The sequence below is a fragment of the Talpa europaea genome (genome assembly GCF_964194135.1).
Source record: "Talpa europaea genome assembly, chromosome: 10".
Taxonomy (NCBI): domain Eukaryota; kingdom Metazoa; phylum Chordata; class Mammalia; order Eulipotyphla; family Talpidae; genus Talpa; species Talpa europaea.
The window spans coordinates 9,435,534-9,450,075 of record NC_140077.1 but is presented as its reverse complement, the minus strand read 5'-3'; the positions used below and the strand labels follow the sequence as shown (position 1 = coordinate 9,450,075).

At 40.6% G+C, this 14,542-nt stretch overlaps 1 protein-coding gene across 1 annotated transcript in view; it reads left to right on the top strand.

Annotated features, from left to right (window-relative positions):
• Positions 1–2,547: 2,547 nt before the first annotated feature.
• PNLIPRP3 (pancreatic lipase related protein 3) overlaps positions 2,548–14,542 on the top strand; it is a gene marked incomplete at its 3' end in the record, with an annotated part of 28,024 nt that continues 16,029 nt past the window's right edge. Inside the window, exons 1-4 of the mRNA XM_084244545.1 lie at positions 2,548–2,605; positions 7,733–7,887; positions 12,367–12,486; positions 13,144–13,275. Of these exons, the coding sequence (XP_084100671.1) occupies positions 2,557–2,605; positions 7,733–7,887; positions 12,367–12,486; positions 13,144–13,275 (456 nt within the window). The 5' untranslated portion in view covers positions 2,548–2,556. The remainder of the gene's footprint in view (positions 2,606–7,732; positions 7,888–12,366; positions 12,487–13,143; positions 13,276–14,542) is intronic.

The following is a 14,542-nucleotide window of genomic DNA, read 5'->3' as shown; positions in this document are numbered from 1 at the left end:
TTTTGTGATGAACTTTTAAAAGCTATTGTTAACTCCTCTGTGTGACATTTTTCAGTCAGAACTCTCTTGATTTCAGCGAGCATCTATGCATTCACCAATATCTAACCCTCATTAAGTATCATTGTTAAAATATAATGAGTCTTCAATTCTCAGAATGATAAGCTCTCTAGAGTAAGAACTTCCTTGAGTGATATGAGATCAATGAAGTCTAATGCTATTTTTTTCTTTCAACAAATATTGACCATGTGTCTACTATGACATATATATTGCTAGATGCTGGGGGAGCAAGTGATGAACAAAAAGTAGTCCTTGCCCCAGAACAGTTCAGTCTAAGGAAGACTAGTGGGTCAATGCCTAACAATTATACATATGCTAAATGCTAGAGCAGAGTCATTGAAAGGTGCTGGAAAAACAAGGAAGAAAGTAGTTTTTAAGCATGGCTATAGTTATTATTGTAGATCTTTGTCTTTTTTCAATTAAAAAATATTTAGTAAGCACCTCATAAAGTCCAAGGCATTGTGCTTGTCCTGGGGAATACAGACATAGGATCTGGTCTTTTGAGAAGTGCTACTGATGATTACATTACTCATGCTGCCCCTACATGTGGGCTGAAGTGCTGATTCTTGAAATTCCACTTGGAGAAAAAGACCAGTTGTAATTGGTGAAGTTTCCAGTGTGCCTTTTCCATGGTGTACCTACTGGGTGTTCAGTGTGCAAGCATTCTCTGATCATTGAACAGCTGTATGCCAGGGTGGACTGGCTGCTATGAGCTGCAGGAAATACTTCAACCAAATAAAGCACCCAACACCTGTAACTTGTCCATAATCTCTTTTTTTGTCTAATTCTTGCATAATGTAACAACGTTTGTATGGAAAGGCTGAATGCCTTAAAGATACTTAAATTTTTAATGCTATGTTGGTGAGGGGGGAAAAAAAACAAGAAATGCTTTCAGCCATCTTCTGTGAATGTTTGAAAAGTGAGAAACTGATTAAGTATATCTGGATTGAAATGCTCATTACTTTAAATTAACATCATAGCCCAAAAGGCAAGTTTGTGTTCATTCATATATTTTATAAAGACTATGTACAATGATGTGAGGGTGTTTTTAGCTATATATGAATATAAGTTTACTCTTATGACCATTGATATAGCTGAAAATAACTGTTAAAAAATGAACACTTAATATAGTACTTACTATATACTAGCTACTGTTCGTGTTAAAGTGATTGGGTCACTTAACTGACCCTGGGAGTTAGGAACTATGATTACCCCCATTTTACAGATGAGGCAAGGTATAGTCAAGCTTATTAGTCCAAGGTTATTGCTAATGAGTGGCAGAGGCAGAATTTGGACCCTGGTGAGCAGACTTTACAATCAGTGACAGCACCTGCTGTGTTATATAACCATACAGGCAAGAGGGGCCGATTAACCCTGTTCATTATTTATCTCTTAACATTTTTTTTAAGCAAAGTCTATTTGTACTAAGTAGATATTTGCGCTCAGAATGATGTTATGGAAAAAATACTCAAAGTGTATAATCGTGGTGTCCTATAAACACTGAAAGCTGACTTTTTGTAATGCAAATGCCTGACTTAAGCTTTGGTGCATAGGCATCCAATTCAAAGAGGGCCAGCTCAAACCAACACACTACCAACCATACAATAGATAAGAATAAGCTCCTCACCCCTTACCCCCTCACAGACTCCTCCATTTCAACAGATCTTCGTTGATTCAGATAATTTACCATTTGGGATGACTTGTATTTCTTCCTTTTTTCTTGTGTCTCGCCATGCTTTAAATTCCCAGTTTATTTGTAAACTCACTGATAAAGAGTAAGGCTGAAACCCTAACTCTTGCCCCCTGACTCCCAATTCAGACAGCTCCCTAGGCCCCCAAGCACCCGCTCTCTGTACATCCCTCCAACCTCACTGTGGCCCAGAGATGTGTCGTGTAATTTCTAAGGCTGGGAAGTAGTAAACCTGAAAGATTCCTGCTGGTATTGCGCCATCTTATTAAGAACCGCAAGGACCAGTTCAGTATTGTCTTGAAAAGGAAATATTAGCTTAAGAGAGGGAAATGTGAACGCCCCGATTGAGCAACCCCAGGCATTTCTAGACAATAACATTATCAAAAGGATGAGACCCACACACAACACCTGGTTCAGAAAAGACATTACTTTCTCAATGTTATCTAGTACCCCAAATCCTTAAAATAACTTTCAAGAGTGACTCAGTCTGTGCTAAACCAAAATATTACTAATGATGAAACAGCAAAACCTCAGACGTTTTAACTACCAATCACGTAATCCAAGGCACACCCCAGTAATTACATCTCTTAATGTGAAGTAGAAGTCCAGGCGAGGGCATATTTGCTTTGCAGGACATAGGAATTAAAAGTGGCGTGAGATCCATGCTCTTCTGCATGTGAATAGTAAGTATTAGAATGTGAATATTAAGTAGTATAATTTTGAAGAAAACTGCTTATTATTTTATAGTGAGGGAACTTTATGAGAAAAGATCTTCAAGAGAATTTTATGTGATTAAAAAATCAACTTAGATGTTTGAAATTTGGATTACTGCACTCTTATTCTTTGGCACATCAACAGGTAAGACTCATAATTTATATTGTTCCTTACAAAATAATGAGTATGTTCTTATCCAAAATGTAATTAACATAGATTTTTGAAATATTGGCTCTGTTTATGTTTGCCATTTAATTATCTAAGGGAAATGCATCAACTTGGAAATACTGAATGAATCTTGTGAGCATCTGAAGAGCATCTATTTCCAAAAATATAAAAATTGCCAGATGATCTTATGTTAGACTTCTGGCTCTGCCACTTACTGGCATTATGACTTTGGTCAAGTAATGTGTCCACTGAAGTCTGAATGTCTTCAGTTGTAAAATGGGCCTGTAGCAGTAAATGAGAAAATACAGGCATATTTTCATTTCCAGTACCTGGCTCACAATAGATCCTCAATGAGCCCCTTTGACTGACTGAAAGATTAATGCTTATTGGAATGTCCACGTTGACTTTTTTTCAATTTGTGTCATAATTTCGTGGAGAACTAGTGTTCTGTGAACATTTCTTATCCTTTAACTCCATAATCAATAATTTATACTCTTTATACTGTGGCCTCCTTATGCATTTCCTATGAGGTAGTTACTGGTTTTGACTCTTCTTACCATCCAAGTTTGATATTGTACCTTTAAGCACAAACTAGCTGATAATATTTTAACTAAAATAGAATCAATGACTTTCAATGTTTTTTAGTCTCTGCTCTCCAGCACTCTACTATGGGATTAAAAAAAAAGAGAGAGATGGAGTTATCATTAGTTTTAGTATCTGCCAGGAACTGTGCTCTATTTCCTGTGATTTTCTTGCCCATGAAAGTCCTGAATAAAAATGCTGAAATCAATTAAACTGATGAGTTCCAGAACAGAATGAAGAAGAAAACAGTCTTCTCTGGTCTGTTTTCTCATAGTCACTTTCTCTTGTCAGATGCTATTTTGGGCCCCTCTTTGCTATCTCAAGTTACAGGCTACCCCTCAAAATCCTCTCTGAATTAGGATACTAACCCATTTTTAAAATCAACAAATACAGTCACTCCTATGTGCCAGGCACTGTGTTGAGCTCTGGAGACAGTCATGGTTGAAAAGCATCCCTGGAGCCCATCAGAAACATTTGCTTTTCAATAGGGAGTGACTTCTGTTTGGGTATTTATTGAATTAAGCATAAATTGTAAAACATCAGGTACCAGAGAACAGAATGCAAATGGATTCTGTTACAAGTTGAATAAATGCAATATGGCTAATAACACAAATGTGATACAGACTCAATATTTTTAATATGGCAAGTGTGTAACTGATATAGTGTATTATATGCATATATGTGTGTACATATATCAATCTAAATCTAAATTTCACATAACTACATAGTTTATTTTAAAAAGCATCTGTTTGGCAACTGTCTCTGCAGTTTTTTCCTACCTGGTTTAAATCCATGGTCAATCATCATCACTCCTTACCGTACACAGTGGACTTTGTTGCTCTTACTTCGCCTTAACAGTGATCCTGGTTAAATCCAGCACTTGGCCTACTTCATGCCTGCACCTGTGCTGCCAAATGTGTCTGCAAGACCATAAGCCACGCTGACTATGCTCCTGTGAATTCATCTTGTTCATCTGAAGTAGACCCTAAAGCTGCCGGGCTTCATACTCTACTTCTGACTAGTCCATTCATTTTCCCAGGCTCTTAGGTTATGGCATTCTTCTCTCCTCTTCTGCAACTTCCAAGAGCCCCCCTCTGCCAACACTCTTGATTTCTGAACTTGCTTCCAATTTCAATAAAAACAAACAAACAAGCTCAGAAAAGGCCTCCCCTTACCCCAGCACATCTACCCAGTTCTCTGTATGTACCTGCCGGTACATTCTCCTCTTTCACAAGAGGTGAGCTATTGTTTGCTCCTAACAAAGGTCAACCCTTCCTCTTATGTGCTAGACTCTGTCACCTCTTCCCTGCTCCAGGGTAATAGCAATGCTCCCTTCTACTTCTCCTACTTCACCAATTTGCCTCCTCCCTACTGGATCATTACCAACAGCACACAAAAGTATTATTTCTCCCATTTAAAAGCCCCAGATCCTATGGAACTGTCTAGATAGGAGTTCCTAGTTCTCCTCCCTTCTGTTCTGAGCTCATTCCAATTAGGTGTTAACCTTAAAGACCACTAAATGTGCACTTGTCAAGGTCACCGGCCACTGCCATGTTGGTAAGCATGTGGTCAGTTCCCCACACACGTCTAGTGGGACTTAGCAGTGTCTGGTACTCTTGATCCATCCCTCCCCGGCAGTAGGTTTTAAATAGTTTCTAAGAGGCCACACTCTCCTGGGTTTTCACTTACTGCTCTGGTCATTTTTGGCAATCATCTTTGCTAGTGCACCCTCATCTTCCTGATGTCGTGATGGGGTGTCCCAGGACTCAGTCCTGGACTCTCCCTCTTCTTTACCTGCAGTCGCTCCCTTGGTGATCTTGTGCATACTCAGGTCTTTGAACACCCTGACCTCCAAATTCATACCTTCAGCTGAACATGTCCCTGGAATCCCAGTCTCTTATCCACCTACCTCTGTGACATCTCCACTTAGGTATCCATTCCTATAAAATCTACATGTTCAAAAATGAGCTCTTGATTTCCACCCCCAAATCTGTTGCCCCTCAAGATTTCCTCATCCCAGTGGATGGTGTGACTCCAGTCTTGCTGGTGCTTTGGCCAAAACCCTTGATATCATCCTTGAAATATTTCCTGTCACAGCTCACTGCCAATATTTGGCAAACTCTTTTGGCTCCTCCTCCAAAAATATCCAGAACCCAATGGCTTCTCACCACCTCCCTGTCACCATCTTGGTTGTAGGCACCGCTGTTTCTTATCTCACTCATAGCAGTAGCCTCCTCACTGGTCTCTCTGCCTCTCCTCTGAACCTGCTTCAATCTATTCTCCAGAGAGAAGCCAAGCCAGGCCAGTCTGCTCACTTTCCTTAGTGCCTCCAATGGCTTCTCTTCCGGAGGTCTACCACCTGTGCTGTGTGCTTTCTGCACGAACGCCCACATTAAGTTGGATAAAGACGATGTGTACCCTTAGGTCAGTTTCGGTTACCAGATGAGTTTGCTGCAAACTAATAAACAAGTGAACAAAAAAAAAAAAAAAAAAAGCCCCACCCCTTTCACCCCTGAGATTTCTAGATTTGAAACTGCAAAATAAGGTGCCGTGGACCTGACTCTCCTCCTGTTCCCTTAGCTCAGGTCAAGGCTGCCTCCTCATAGTTCCTCAGTCATGTTGGGCAGAGTCTTGTACTTTCTCCTCCCTCTGTCTGGAATGCTGCTTCCCACACCCCAAAATCGACAGGTTTTGCCCCTTCAGCTTCTGTATTCAAAAGTTACCTTTTAGGGCCTCCCCGGTGGCGCAGCGGTTGAGCGCTGGGTTGTGAAGCTGCCCGCAGCCTCTGCAGCACTGGTTCGATTCCCAGCTGCTCCCCGGCCACCGGAGGAGGGTCCCACATGGCGCGCAGACCTCTCCTGCCGCCCGCTGCTCCCCTCAGCAGTGTACTTCGGTCCTTCTGCCTGCTCTGCTCCCTGCTCTGGCTCTGGTGAATTCTCTTACCCTCCCATGCTTCTGACTGTACCCAGTGCTTATAAATATAAATAAAAATAAATAAATGTTTTAAAAAAATAAAAAAGTTGCCTTTTAAACTGAGGTCTCCCCTGGCCCCTCCTCACCTAAATGCATGGGCATCTTTGTCCCCACCATAAGCTGTGTTTCTCCCAATACCTGCCACTATTTGACACATGCCGTAGTTTATTTATGTAATTCTGATCCATTGTCCCTCTCCCTCCCCCCACTAGACTACATACTCCATGAGGACTAGAGTTATTTTCCTGCTGCTGAATCCCAGTGCTAAGAACAAAATTTGGCATAAAATAGGCACTCAAATAAATAATGCTTGATTAGATTAGTGAATCTATTTCCATCTTTTCTATGTCATTGGAAAAGGTTGTCCCTAGTAAGATAGAGAAATGGCTTACTTAGAAAGTGGAGATTAATAAAATATGAATTAATGTGCCGATTAATACAATTTCTTAACTAATTAAAACTAACTGTATGAAATATGCTTTATTTCAAATGCTCCTTCAGAGAGCTTTTAGGTCAAAGAGGAAATAAAGCACTTCAATTGCAGAATATATCAAAATATAATGACTCAAGAACTGAATAAACCAGAAAAAGAGCAAGTAATTTTGAAGGAAAATTTTAATTAATAAAAATAAAAATAGAAGTTATTCATAAGAAAAACAGGGGTAAACAATATAACTAATCTCTGGTGGTTCCTTAATACAAATTAAAAAAATAAACTGTGATGACAGATTATAAATAAAGGTAAATAATCACAGGTGTGAAAAACATTAAGATGATTCACTTGTCTAAATTCATGCTCAGAGAACTAAAATTCTAAATGAAAAATCTTAGTCTTGACGGTAAAAGAAATCCCAGATAGATGAACATTTAAAAGTAAAAGACTGAAGCAATGAAAGTATGAAAAAAGAGTGAAATTGTTAATAATCTTAGTGTAAGGAGGACTTTCTAAATAAGACAAAACTCTGAAACCATAAAGGAAAAGTTGTTCTTTTGTTGAATAAAATGCAGGACTTGTACAGGACAAGAAGTGAAATCTATAAAATAAAACTAGAGTACCTTTTCTAAATACCTGGTTGAAATGGGGCAAATTGCTTTAATATTCAGAGTTTTCACAAATAAAGAGGAAAAAAGAAACATAAGAAAAGTGGGCATGGGACATGACGATCTCATCCACAGATGTACACATGGCCAGAAATGCATGAAAGGATTTTCCAGTGTATAGAGAATTAAAGAAAAGCAGAAGTAAATGACCAAAGATTTTCATTCTGATGGTGCTTAAATAGTAAAAATTTAATACATTTTTTTTTACTTTTAAAAATTTTATATATATTTTTTACACCATTTTTAATTTTTGTACAATGTATGCTTTCTCCTTTTGGGTGTTTTAAATCTACATACTTTTCCCTCATAGATTGTGTTATTGCTCCCCAATATTTACTCTCCCTTCTTGGAAGAGGATTCCATAGCCCCACTTCTGGCAACAACTAAACCTCCAAGCTGGAAACAGTTTTTCTAAAGGGCCTAACACCTGCTGTCTTTTCACTGCAGGAAATGAAGTTTGTTATGAAAGGGTGGGGTGCTTTAAAGATGGTTTTCCATGGACTGGGACTCTATCAAGACAGTTTGCAGGTTTACCCTGGTCTCCAGAGAAGATAAACACTCGATTTCTGCTCTACACGAGACAGAACCCCAAAGTCTACCAGGTAAGCAAACTTGCTGACTTGATGCGACATTTATTCGATTAAATCGGACATGACTATTGATCTGGAAGAATAGATGCAGTAGCCTCTTCATGAACTATTGATTTTAAAGGCAGATATTTCTTTTTAGTGTTGTAAGCTGGTTTTTCTTATCTTACGTGTCTTAGCATTTAAATATAAAGATTGCTTTGAGTATGTTGTTTCCTACAGAATAAGTCTGATCTATTGTTCTGTTAATATAGTAATTGAGAGCCTTCCAAATGTTGACTGTGGAAGAACATCAGTGACTTATGTATTCCATTGGATAAACAAGACAGCATCTTCAATTTATTATAAGAAACAGGACATGTAAATAAATACCTCTATTAGAGCATGAATTATAGTCTGTGATATAAAATAGAAATAAGTGAGGGCCACCTTCCCCTGGGGGGTGGGAATCGGAACCGGTGAGGATTGGGGACATTGGCTCTGGCTGCACCTTCTTCCCTGCAACAGGGAGAGCCAGAGGCATCCCAGAGGCCCCTGGTTCTGACTATCTGACTGGGGCTCGCTGGCTACACTCTCAAAATTACATGAAGTTAAAAGTCACATTAACCACCAGCCACATTTCAAGTGCTCACCAGCCACCCATGGCTGACGACGACTGCACTGGACAGTGCAAGCGTGGGCTATGTCCACCACCATAGAAAGTTCTATGTGACAGTGCTGAGCAGAAAGCTCTCACGCAGATGGACCAGACCTGGGAAACTTGCCTGAGCCTGAGGAGTGAGCCTGAGTGTGGTAATAAAATGGGCTTAATAAGCATAAATTGTCCTGAGATCTCACATAGGAGTGACAGGAAGAAGAATGATCCTCTTGTCAGATAAATTGGGGATGAAAGAGAAAGAGTCCAGGGGAAGACAAGAAGGTTTGAGCAGGTTGTTGGCGATGCTGGTCGTACAGACATGCGGGCAGGCCAGGGCTGGAAAAGGACATTAGAAAGTCTTTGACTGGGAGGTGAGCATTGAAACCCACGCAATGAAGGGATCTCCGGGGCAGAGAGCGAGCCCGCTGGTCAGCCAGGGTGGGTGTCTCTACTTAGGTTGCCGGAGGGCAAGGGAGCAGAGGAGGAGCAAGGAGCACTCCCGAGCGAGGCTACCCCCAGTTTTCCTTCCCTTGCTTCTGTGTGTTTGAGCTTCGCTTTTCTTCAGACTCGTCACAACCGCCCCGGCCTCGCCAAACAAGACAGCCGTGGCCTGTGCAAGCATCGTCTGATGTGTAGCTGTCCACTCTCCACACACAGTACATATGGAAACACAACCTGATTGAAATAGGGCATCTGCAGATGGTGCCTCTGTTTAGAATGAGGGGTGAAAGCCCTGATTCGGGGATATGGAGAAACACACAAAAAAAATTCCTCAAAAGTTTGATTTTTATAGCTGTCCGAGAGAGAGGAATATTACTCAATTTTACAAAGAAATGAAATTCTCATCGATGCTGCAACATGGATGAACCTTAAACCTACATTTAAAATTAAATAAACCAAATATAAAAAGACAAACACTATATGGTTCCAGTTGTATGAAGTAATTAGAATAGTCAAATTCATAGACACAGGCAATTGAAGAGCAGTTACCAGAGGCTGGGGAAGGGGTCGTGGAGGGTTCATATTTAACAGGGACAGAGTTTCAGTTTGGGATAACAGGAAAGTTCTGGAAAGGGATGGCGGTGATTGTTGCACAACAATGATAGTGATTGAATGTGACTGAATTATACACTTAAAATGGTCATTTTTACGTTATGTGTATTTTACCACAGTTTAAAAAAATGTAAAGTGAATCTATGTTGACTGCAAGCATTTTGGGACACTTTGTCCACTTTCGACTTTCCAGATATATGTATCTGTGCACATAGGACTATTTGTATCTCCTGGTCTTGACCCTCAGCCCTCAGAGGACTTACTGATCTTTATTGTTATCTTTCTGCACAATGGCCATGCACTTGTACCTTATCACCTTCTTAGGTACAGGTGCTAAAACAGAAGGTGAAGACCAGTCCTCCGGCAAGGCTGCATCTCAAAACTAACAGAACATCAGAAACCAAACACTTTCCTAATGACAATAGCCTGAAAAACAGTGTCCTTCACCACTTCCCTACTTCCTTCTGTTTGGAAAGAGGCATGTGTGACAGCCAGATGTGCAGCTGTGTGCTGGGTTGGCAATGGATGGAAGCCTGAGGGCTTGCTGTCAAGGTGATTTTTAACAATGGTGAGGATAGAGGATGAGTCAGGTGTAACACTGAAAAGAAGGATCGCCCCAGACTTTATCCCTCTGCTGTATTGTGATTTCCAAGCCTGTGTTTATGAGAAAGCAGAAGTGAACTATACAGTACTCTCGACATACTCTTTTCTTGGAGGGAAGAACTATCAGAGGAAACATGATGCAGTAAGTTGGTCTTCTGGGAGTCCCAAGTCATCACAGCTACCTTCCTGCAGGAGCAAAATCACCCCACTTCCTGCAGGCACGTGTGACTCTGGAGCCGACAGTGACGGATGCAGTGATGCATGTGCTGCAGATCGAGGTGGCTTCTGTGCCCGCAGCTTTTGTTAAGGCTAGAGCATACCTAAGGGGAACTCTTGTTGACTTACTGGAAATGAGATCTCCTGGGAAAGTTTTCAAAGACAACAGCCGAGGGATGGGTCAGCCTCACACCAGATGGGCTCCATCACCTCTCCAGGAAAAGAATGTTCAGAGAAAAGGCTCCAGCTACACACGAGTACTTGAACTTGCCCTTTCTCTGTGTGACTTGTTTCGTTCTGACACTCTTTTTAAATATTCCCCCCATGGTGGCAGAATCCAAGTTGTATTCTTGTGATGCCTCCATTTTGTTGGGAGGTTCCCATTTTTTAGGTTAGGAAGCCATTTTGCGAGAGGGATGTTAGGTTGAATGTGAAGTGAGCAAAAGTGTTTTTTCTACCCTTTCTGCCTTATTAAATCCTCGGTGACTTTTGTGGCCAGGGAGGAAGTTTGAATCCCACGAGCCTCATCAGAATCCCACTTTCAGATTCCAATTCCTCAAAACATTCTCACAATAGGGAAAGACTAAAAAAAAAAAAAAAAAAAAAAAAAAAAAAGCCAGCCTCATCTATTAAATTCCCTCTCCAAAATGTTTTCTTTTTGGGGGGCGGGGTGTAGAAACCGGATAGAGTAGGTGTTTGAGAGGCTCCAGCTGGAGATGGAATGAAGTTGGATTCCTTTAGATACACAGATGGGCAGATGTTTTTCCACTTGGATTCCTTGATTTAGCAGAGAAGTGCTTCCTAGCAGCCTGGATAGAGTTGACTTTATTACCTGCCTCAGGAAATCCCACACCAGTCTGGGTCCTCTCTGTAGAGATCATTATGATCAGATCACTACTTGGGAATCCAGTGGTCTTCAGAGAAAGACCTGTGAGTTTGAACTCCCTCCCCAGGACTCTTAAGCTACTGTACTGTGGACAAATGATTCGGCCTCTCCTGGTGCTCCTTTAATTTTGTAAGATTACTGCTTACCTCGGTATTATCAGAGTTAAATGAGCTTCTCTATAAAGTGCTTAGAACAATCCCTGCCACATAGATAGGAGTGTTAGCTATCTTATAATGACTGCTTAAACCAACTTACGATTCTCATAATCGTTCACTTAGTCTTGCATGTTCTTTAACTAGCCAACAAATTGTATGATTAATTGCATATTACTATTAAATGCAGGTACTTACTAATAGGCTCTTCATTTGAATTCTGTAAGTATCTAAATGTGATGCTTTCCAGCTATAGCATCCCCCATTGTCAGACTTTCTATTTGCCTATTCAAGTATTTGATTTTTCCTCTATAGAATTGCTTATTCTTACATCTTTTGATTTTTTTTCTTAATAACAAAATCACTCAAATTCAAGTATTCTAAAGCCTTTGAGGGTTTGGTTATAAAAACAACCCAACAAAATACAAGAAATACAGAAGAATATTTAATGTCATCTTATTTAATGTAATTTTAAGGACTGAAATTATCTTTAGTATGCTCTTGTATATCATAGGTGAGAGTCTACCCTCTGTTCTTCACTCACAAAGTGGAGTGGACAACTATTTCCCCCTTGCAGTGGGATTCCAAGTCTCACAAAAGATAATTCTCTTAAATGACGCTAACAACTAATGCGTGTCACATGGAAGTAAGGCATACTGAAATTCTGATTGAAATGTATCTGATGCTGTCTTACCACCATTACCCTAAGGCCAAACACTTTTATTTCTTCAGGATTATATTTGTGTATTGCATTTTAGAATGTATTAACCATTTCTTGGCATTTTTCAAATATGTAGCAGTAACTACCCCTTTGGTAAAAGTATATTAAAGATGGTTGTTATAATGAAATTTAATGGAAAGCTTTGGAGAAGGTTTAAACTAATTCCACTAAATGTTAAATGGTTTTAAGTTATCATTTTACCTTAATTTCTTTTCATTTGAAACAGGAGATCAGTGCAGTTAATTATTTAACTATCCAAGCCTCAAACTTTGGAGCAGACAAGATCACCCGCATCAACATACCTGGGTGGAAAACAGATGGCAAATGGCAACAAGATATGTGCAATGTACGATGTGAATAAACTCCCCTTTACACTAGTGTGAAAGCTTTATGTTTAACGTGAGCATGCTTTGCAAGGTATCTATGCGTATTCATAGAAATCTTCCATTTGGTTATTCCATTGCCCTTGTTCCAAGCTGTCGAGTGAATGATCTATTTCCCAGTTATTTTCACTTATTCTGAATTGCACAATAATGGAAGCATATTATTTTAATTATTCTTTGGTAAATTCTCACCTCTGACAAAAGATTGAATGGTACAATCAATTTCTTGTTTAATTTAAGGGGGAAATTTTTCCATGTTCACTCCATGAAATTAATGTCCCTATCTTATACTCAAGATTAATAGACTGCTAACATAGTAAGCAATTAATTATTTATCAGACCATCTACTGTAAGGGGGTCAGGCTATGTGAATCACATCATAGTTCTACTTACTAGCTCTGTGATCATGGGCAAGTTCATTCACCTATCTGTACCTCAGTTTCCTCATTTGCAAATGAGAACTAAATATGTTAATATATGTGAACGGGTCGGGACAGGACCCAGCATGTGGGAGTCTCTATACTTGCCAGTGTTATTTCTTATTATGGAATCAATTGTTCAGGTCCTTTGGTTTTCTTTAATTCTTTTTTTTTAATGCTTATTCTTAATCTTCGTACCAGGTGTTGCTAAAAGCAGAAGATGTGAACTGCATTAATTTAAATTGGATCAACGGTTCCCTGGAATATATCCATGCTGTAAACAATCTCCGTGTTGCAGGTGCTGAGGTGGCTTATTTTATTGATGTTCTCACGGTAAGGAGAGTTGATTTTTTAAAAAGTACATTTAATTGGTTTTTCATCACCACACCAATAATGTTGGGCAATTTTATGTTCTTTTTATTAACTAACACAGGCATTGAGCATGTGAAATGATAAGCATTTTTGGTTAACCAGAAAAGGGAAATTCTTGGGAAAGTGCCTGTGTTTGCACAACATGCCACTAGGTGGCGATATCCCTTCAGGCTCCGCCTCCACCCAAGGTCACTGCCTCGGGCAGCATGTTGGACCATCTTGTGTAGGACCATCTCAGTTAGTTTTCTTCACACTGTAAACTTGTTCTTTGTTTTTTTAAGATTTATTTATTTATACAAGAGCTGGGATACAGGACAGAGGGGCAGGAAGGTGAGGGGATTCACCAGAGACAGAGCCGGGAGCCGAACAGGCAGACTGACGAAGTACACTGCTGAGGGGAGCAGCGGGCGAGACAGGAGAGGTCTGCCGTGCCATGTGGGTAGCTCCCTGGCCGGCCGGGAATCGAACCCGTGCTGCAGAGGCTGCGAACAGCTTCACAGCACGGTGGTCAACCCGCTGCACCTCTGGGGAGACCCCTGTAAACTTGTTCTTAATGAATATAAACAACTTCCATCTTCCACATGCTATTTACTTAGAGTGTGAAATGCCTTTTTCTCCAGAAAGGGTGTCCTATGGCAGTGAATTAGGTCTCTAGGCCAATCCAAGCACAACTCCTTAACCTACACATTTTCTGAAAGAAAATAGATGTTGTTATTCAGAAGGAATATGCCCTGAGAAAACTTAGGAATCTCCAGATGCTGCACCATTATGTAGAGTAATTTCCGGCCGTAAAATGCAGTGAAGTAAAATCTAAAGCCTGGTGACTCCTGCAGCTTTTTAAGGCGATCACATGTCCATTCAGCAACCCTCCCACTGCTGCTGCAGAGGACCTGGCACTCTTGCAGGTGCTAAGGTTCCCACAAGCGAGGGTGTGGTGCCCAGGTAGGGGGTGGGAAGGGCAGGAGCGCGCTCCCTGGGGTGGGGTCCCTGGGAGGTGCTGTGGACTCTCCTGGGACGCAGTTAGGACACAGCCTGGGGAAGGAATCAAGGAGCCACTCAACGCTGCCCCCACATGTCTCCTTTGTCAGGGAGGGGTTTGAGAAGGTCTGCAGTGGCAGGATGGCCCAGAGCAGGTTTTCTATGACCAGAGCAGATGGGTAAAAGAGAGTCCTGGAGCCCTTGGTCGCTTTCGCAGGCTCTTATTGAGCTTTTACATGTAGTGCAGCAA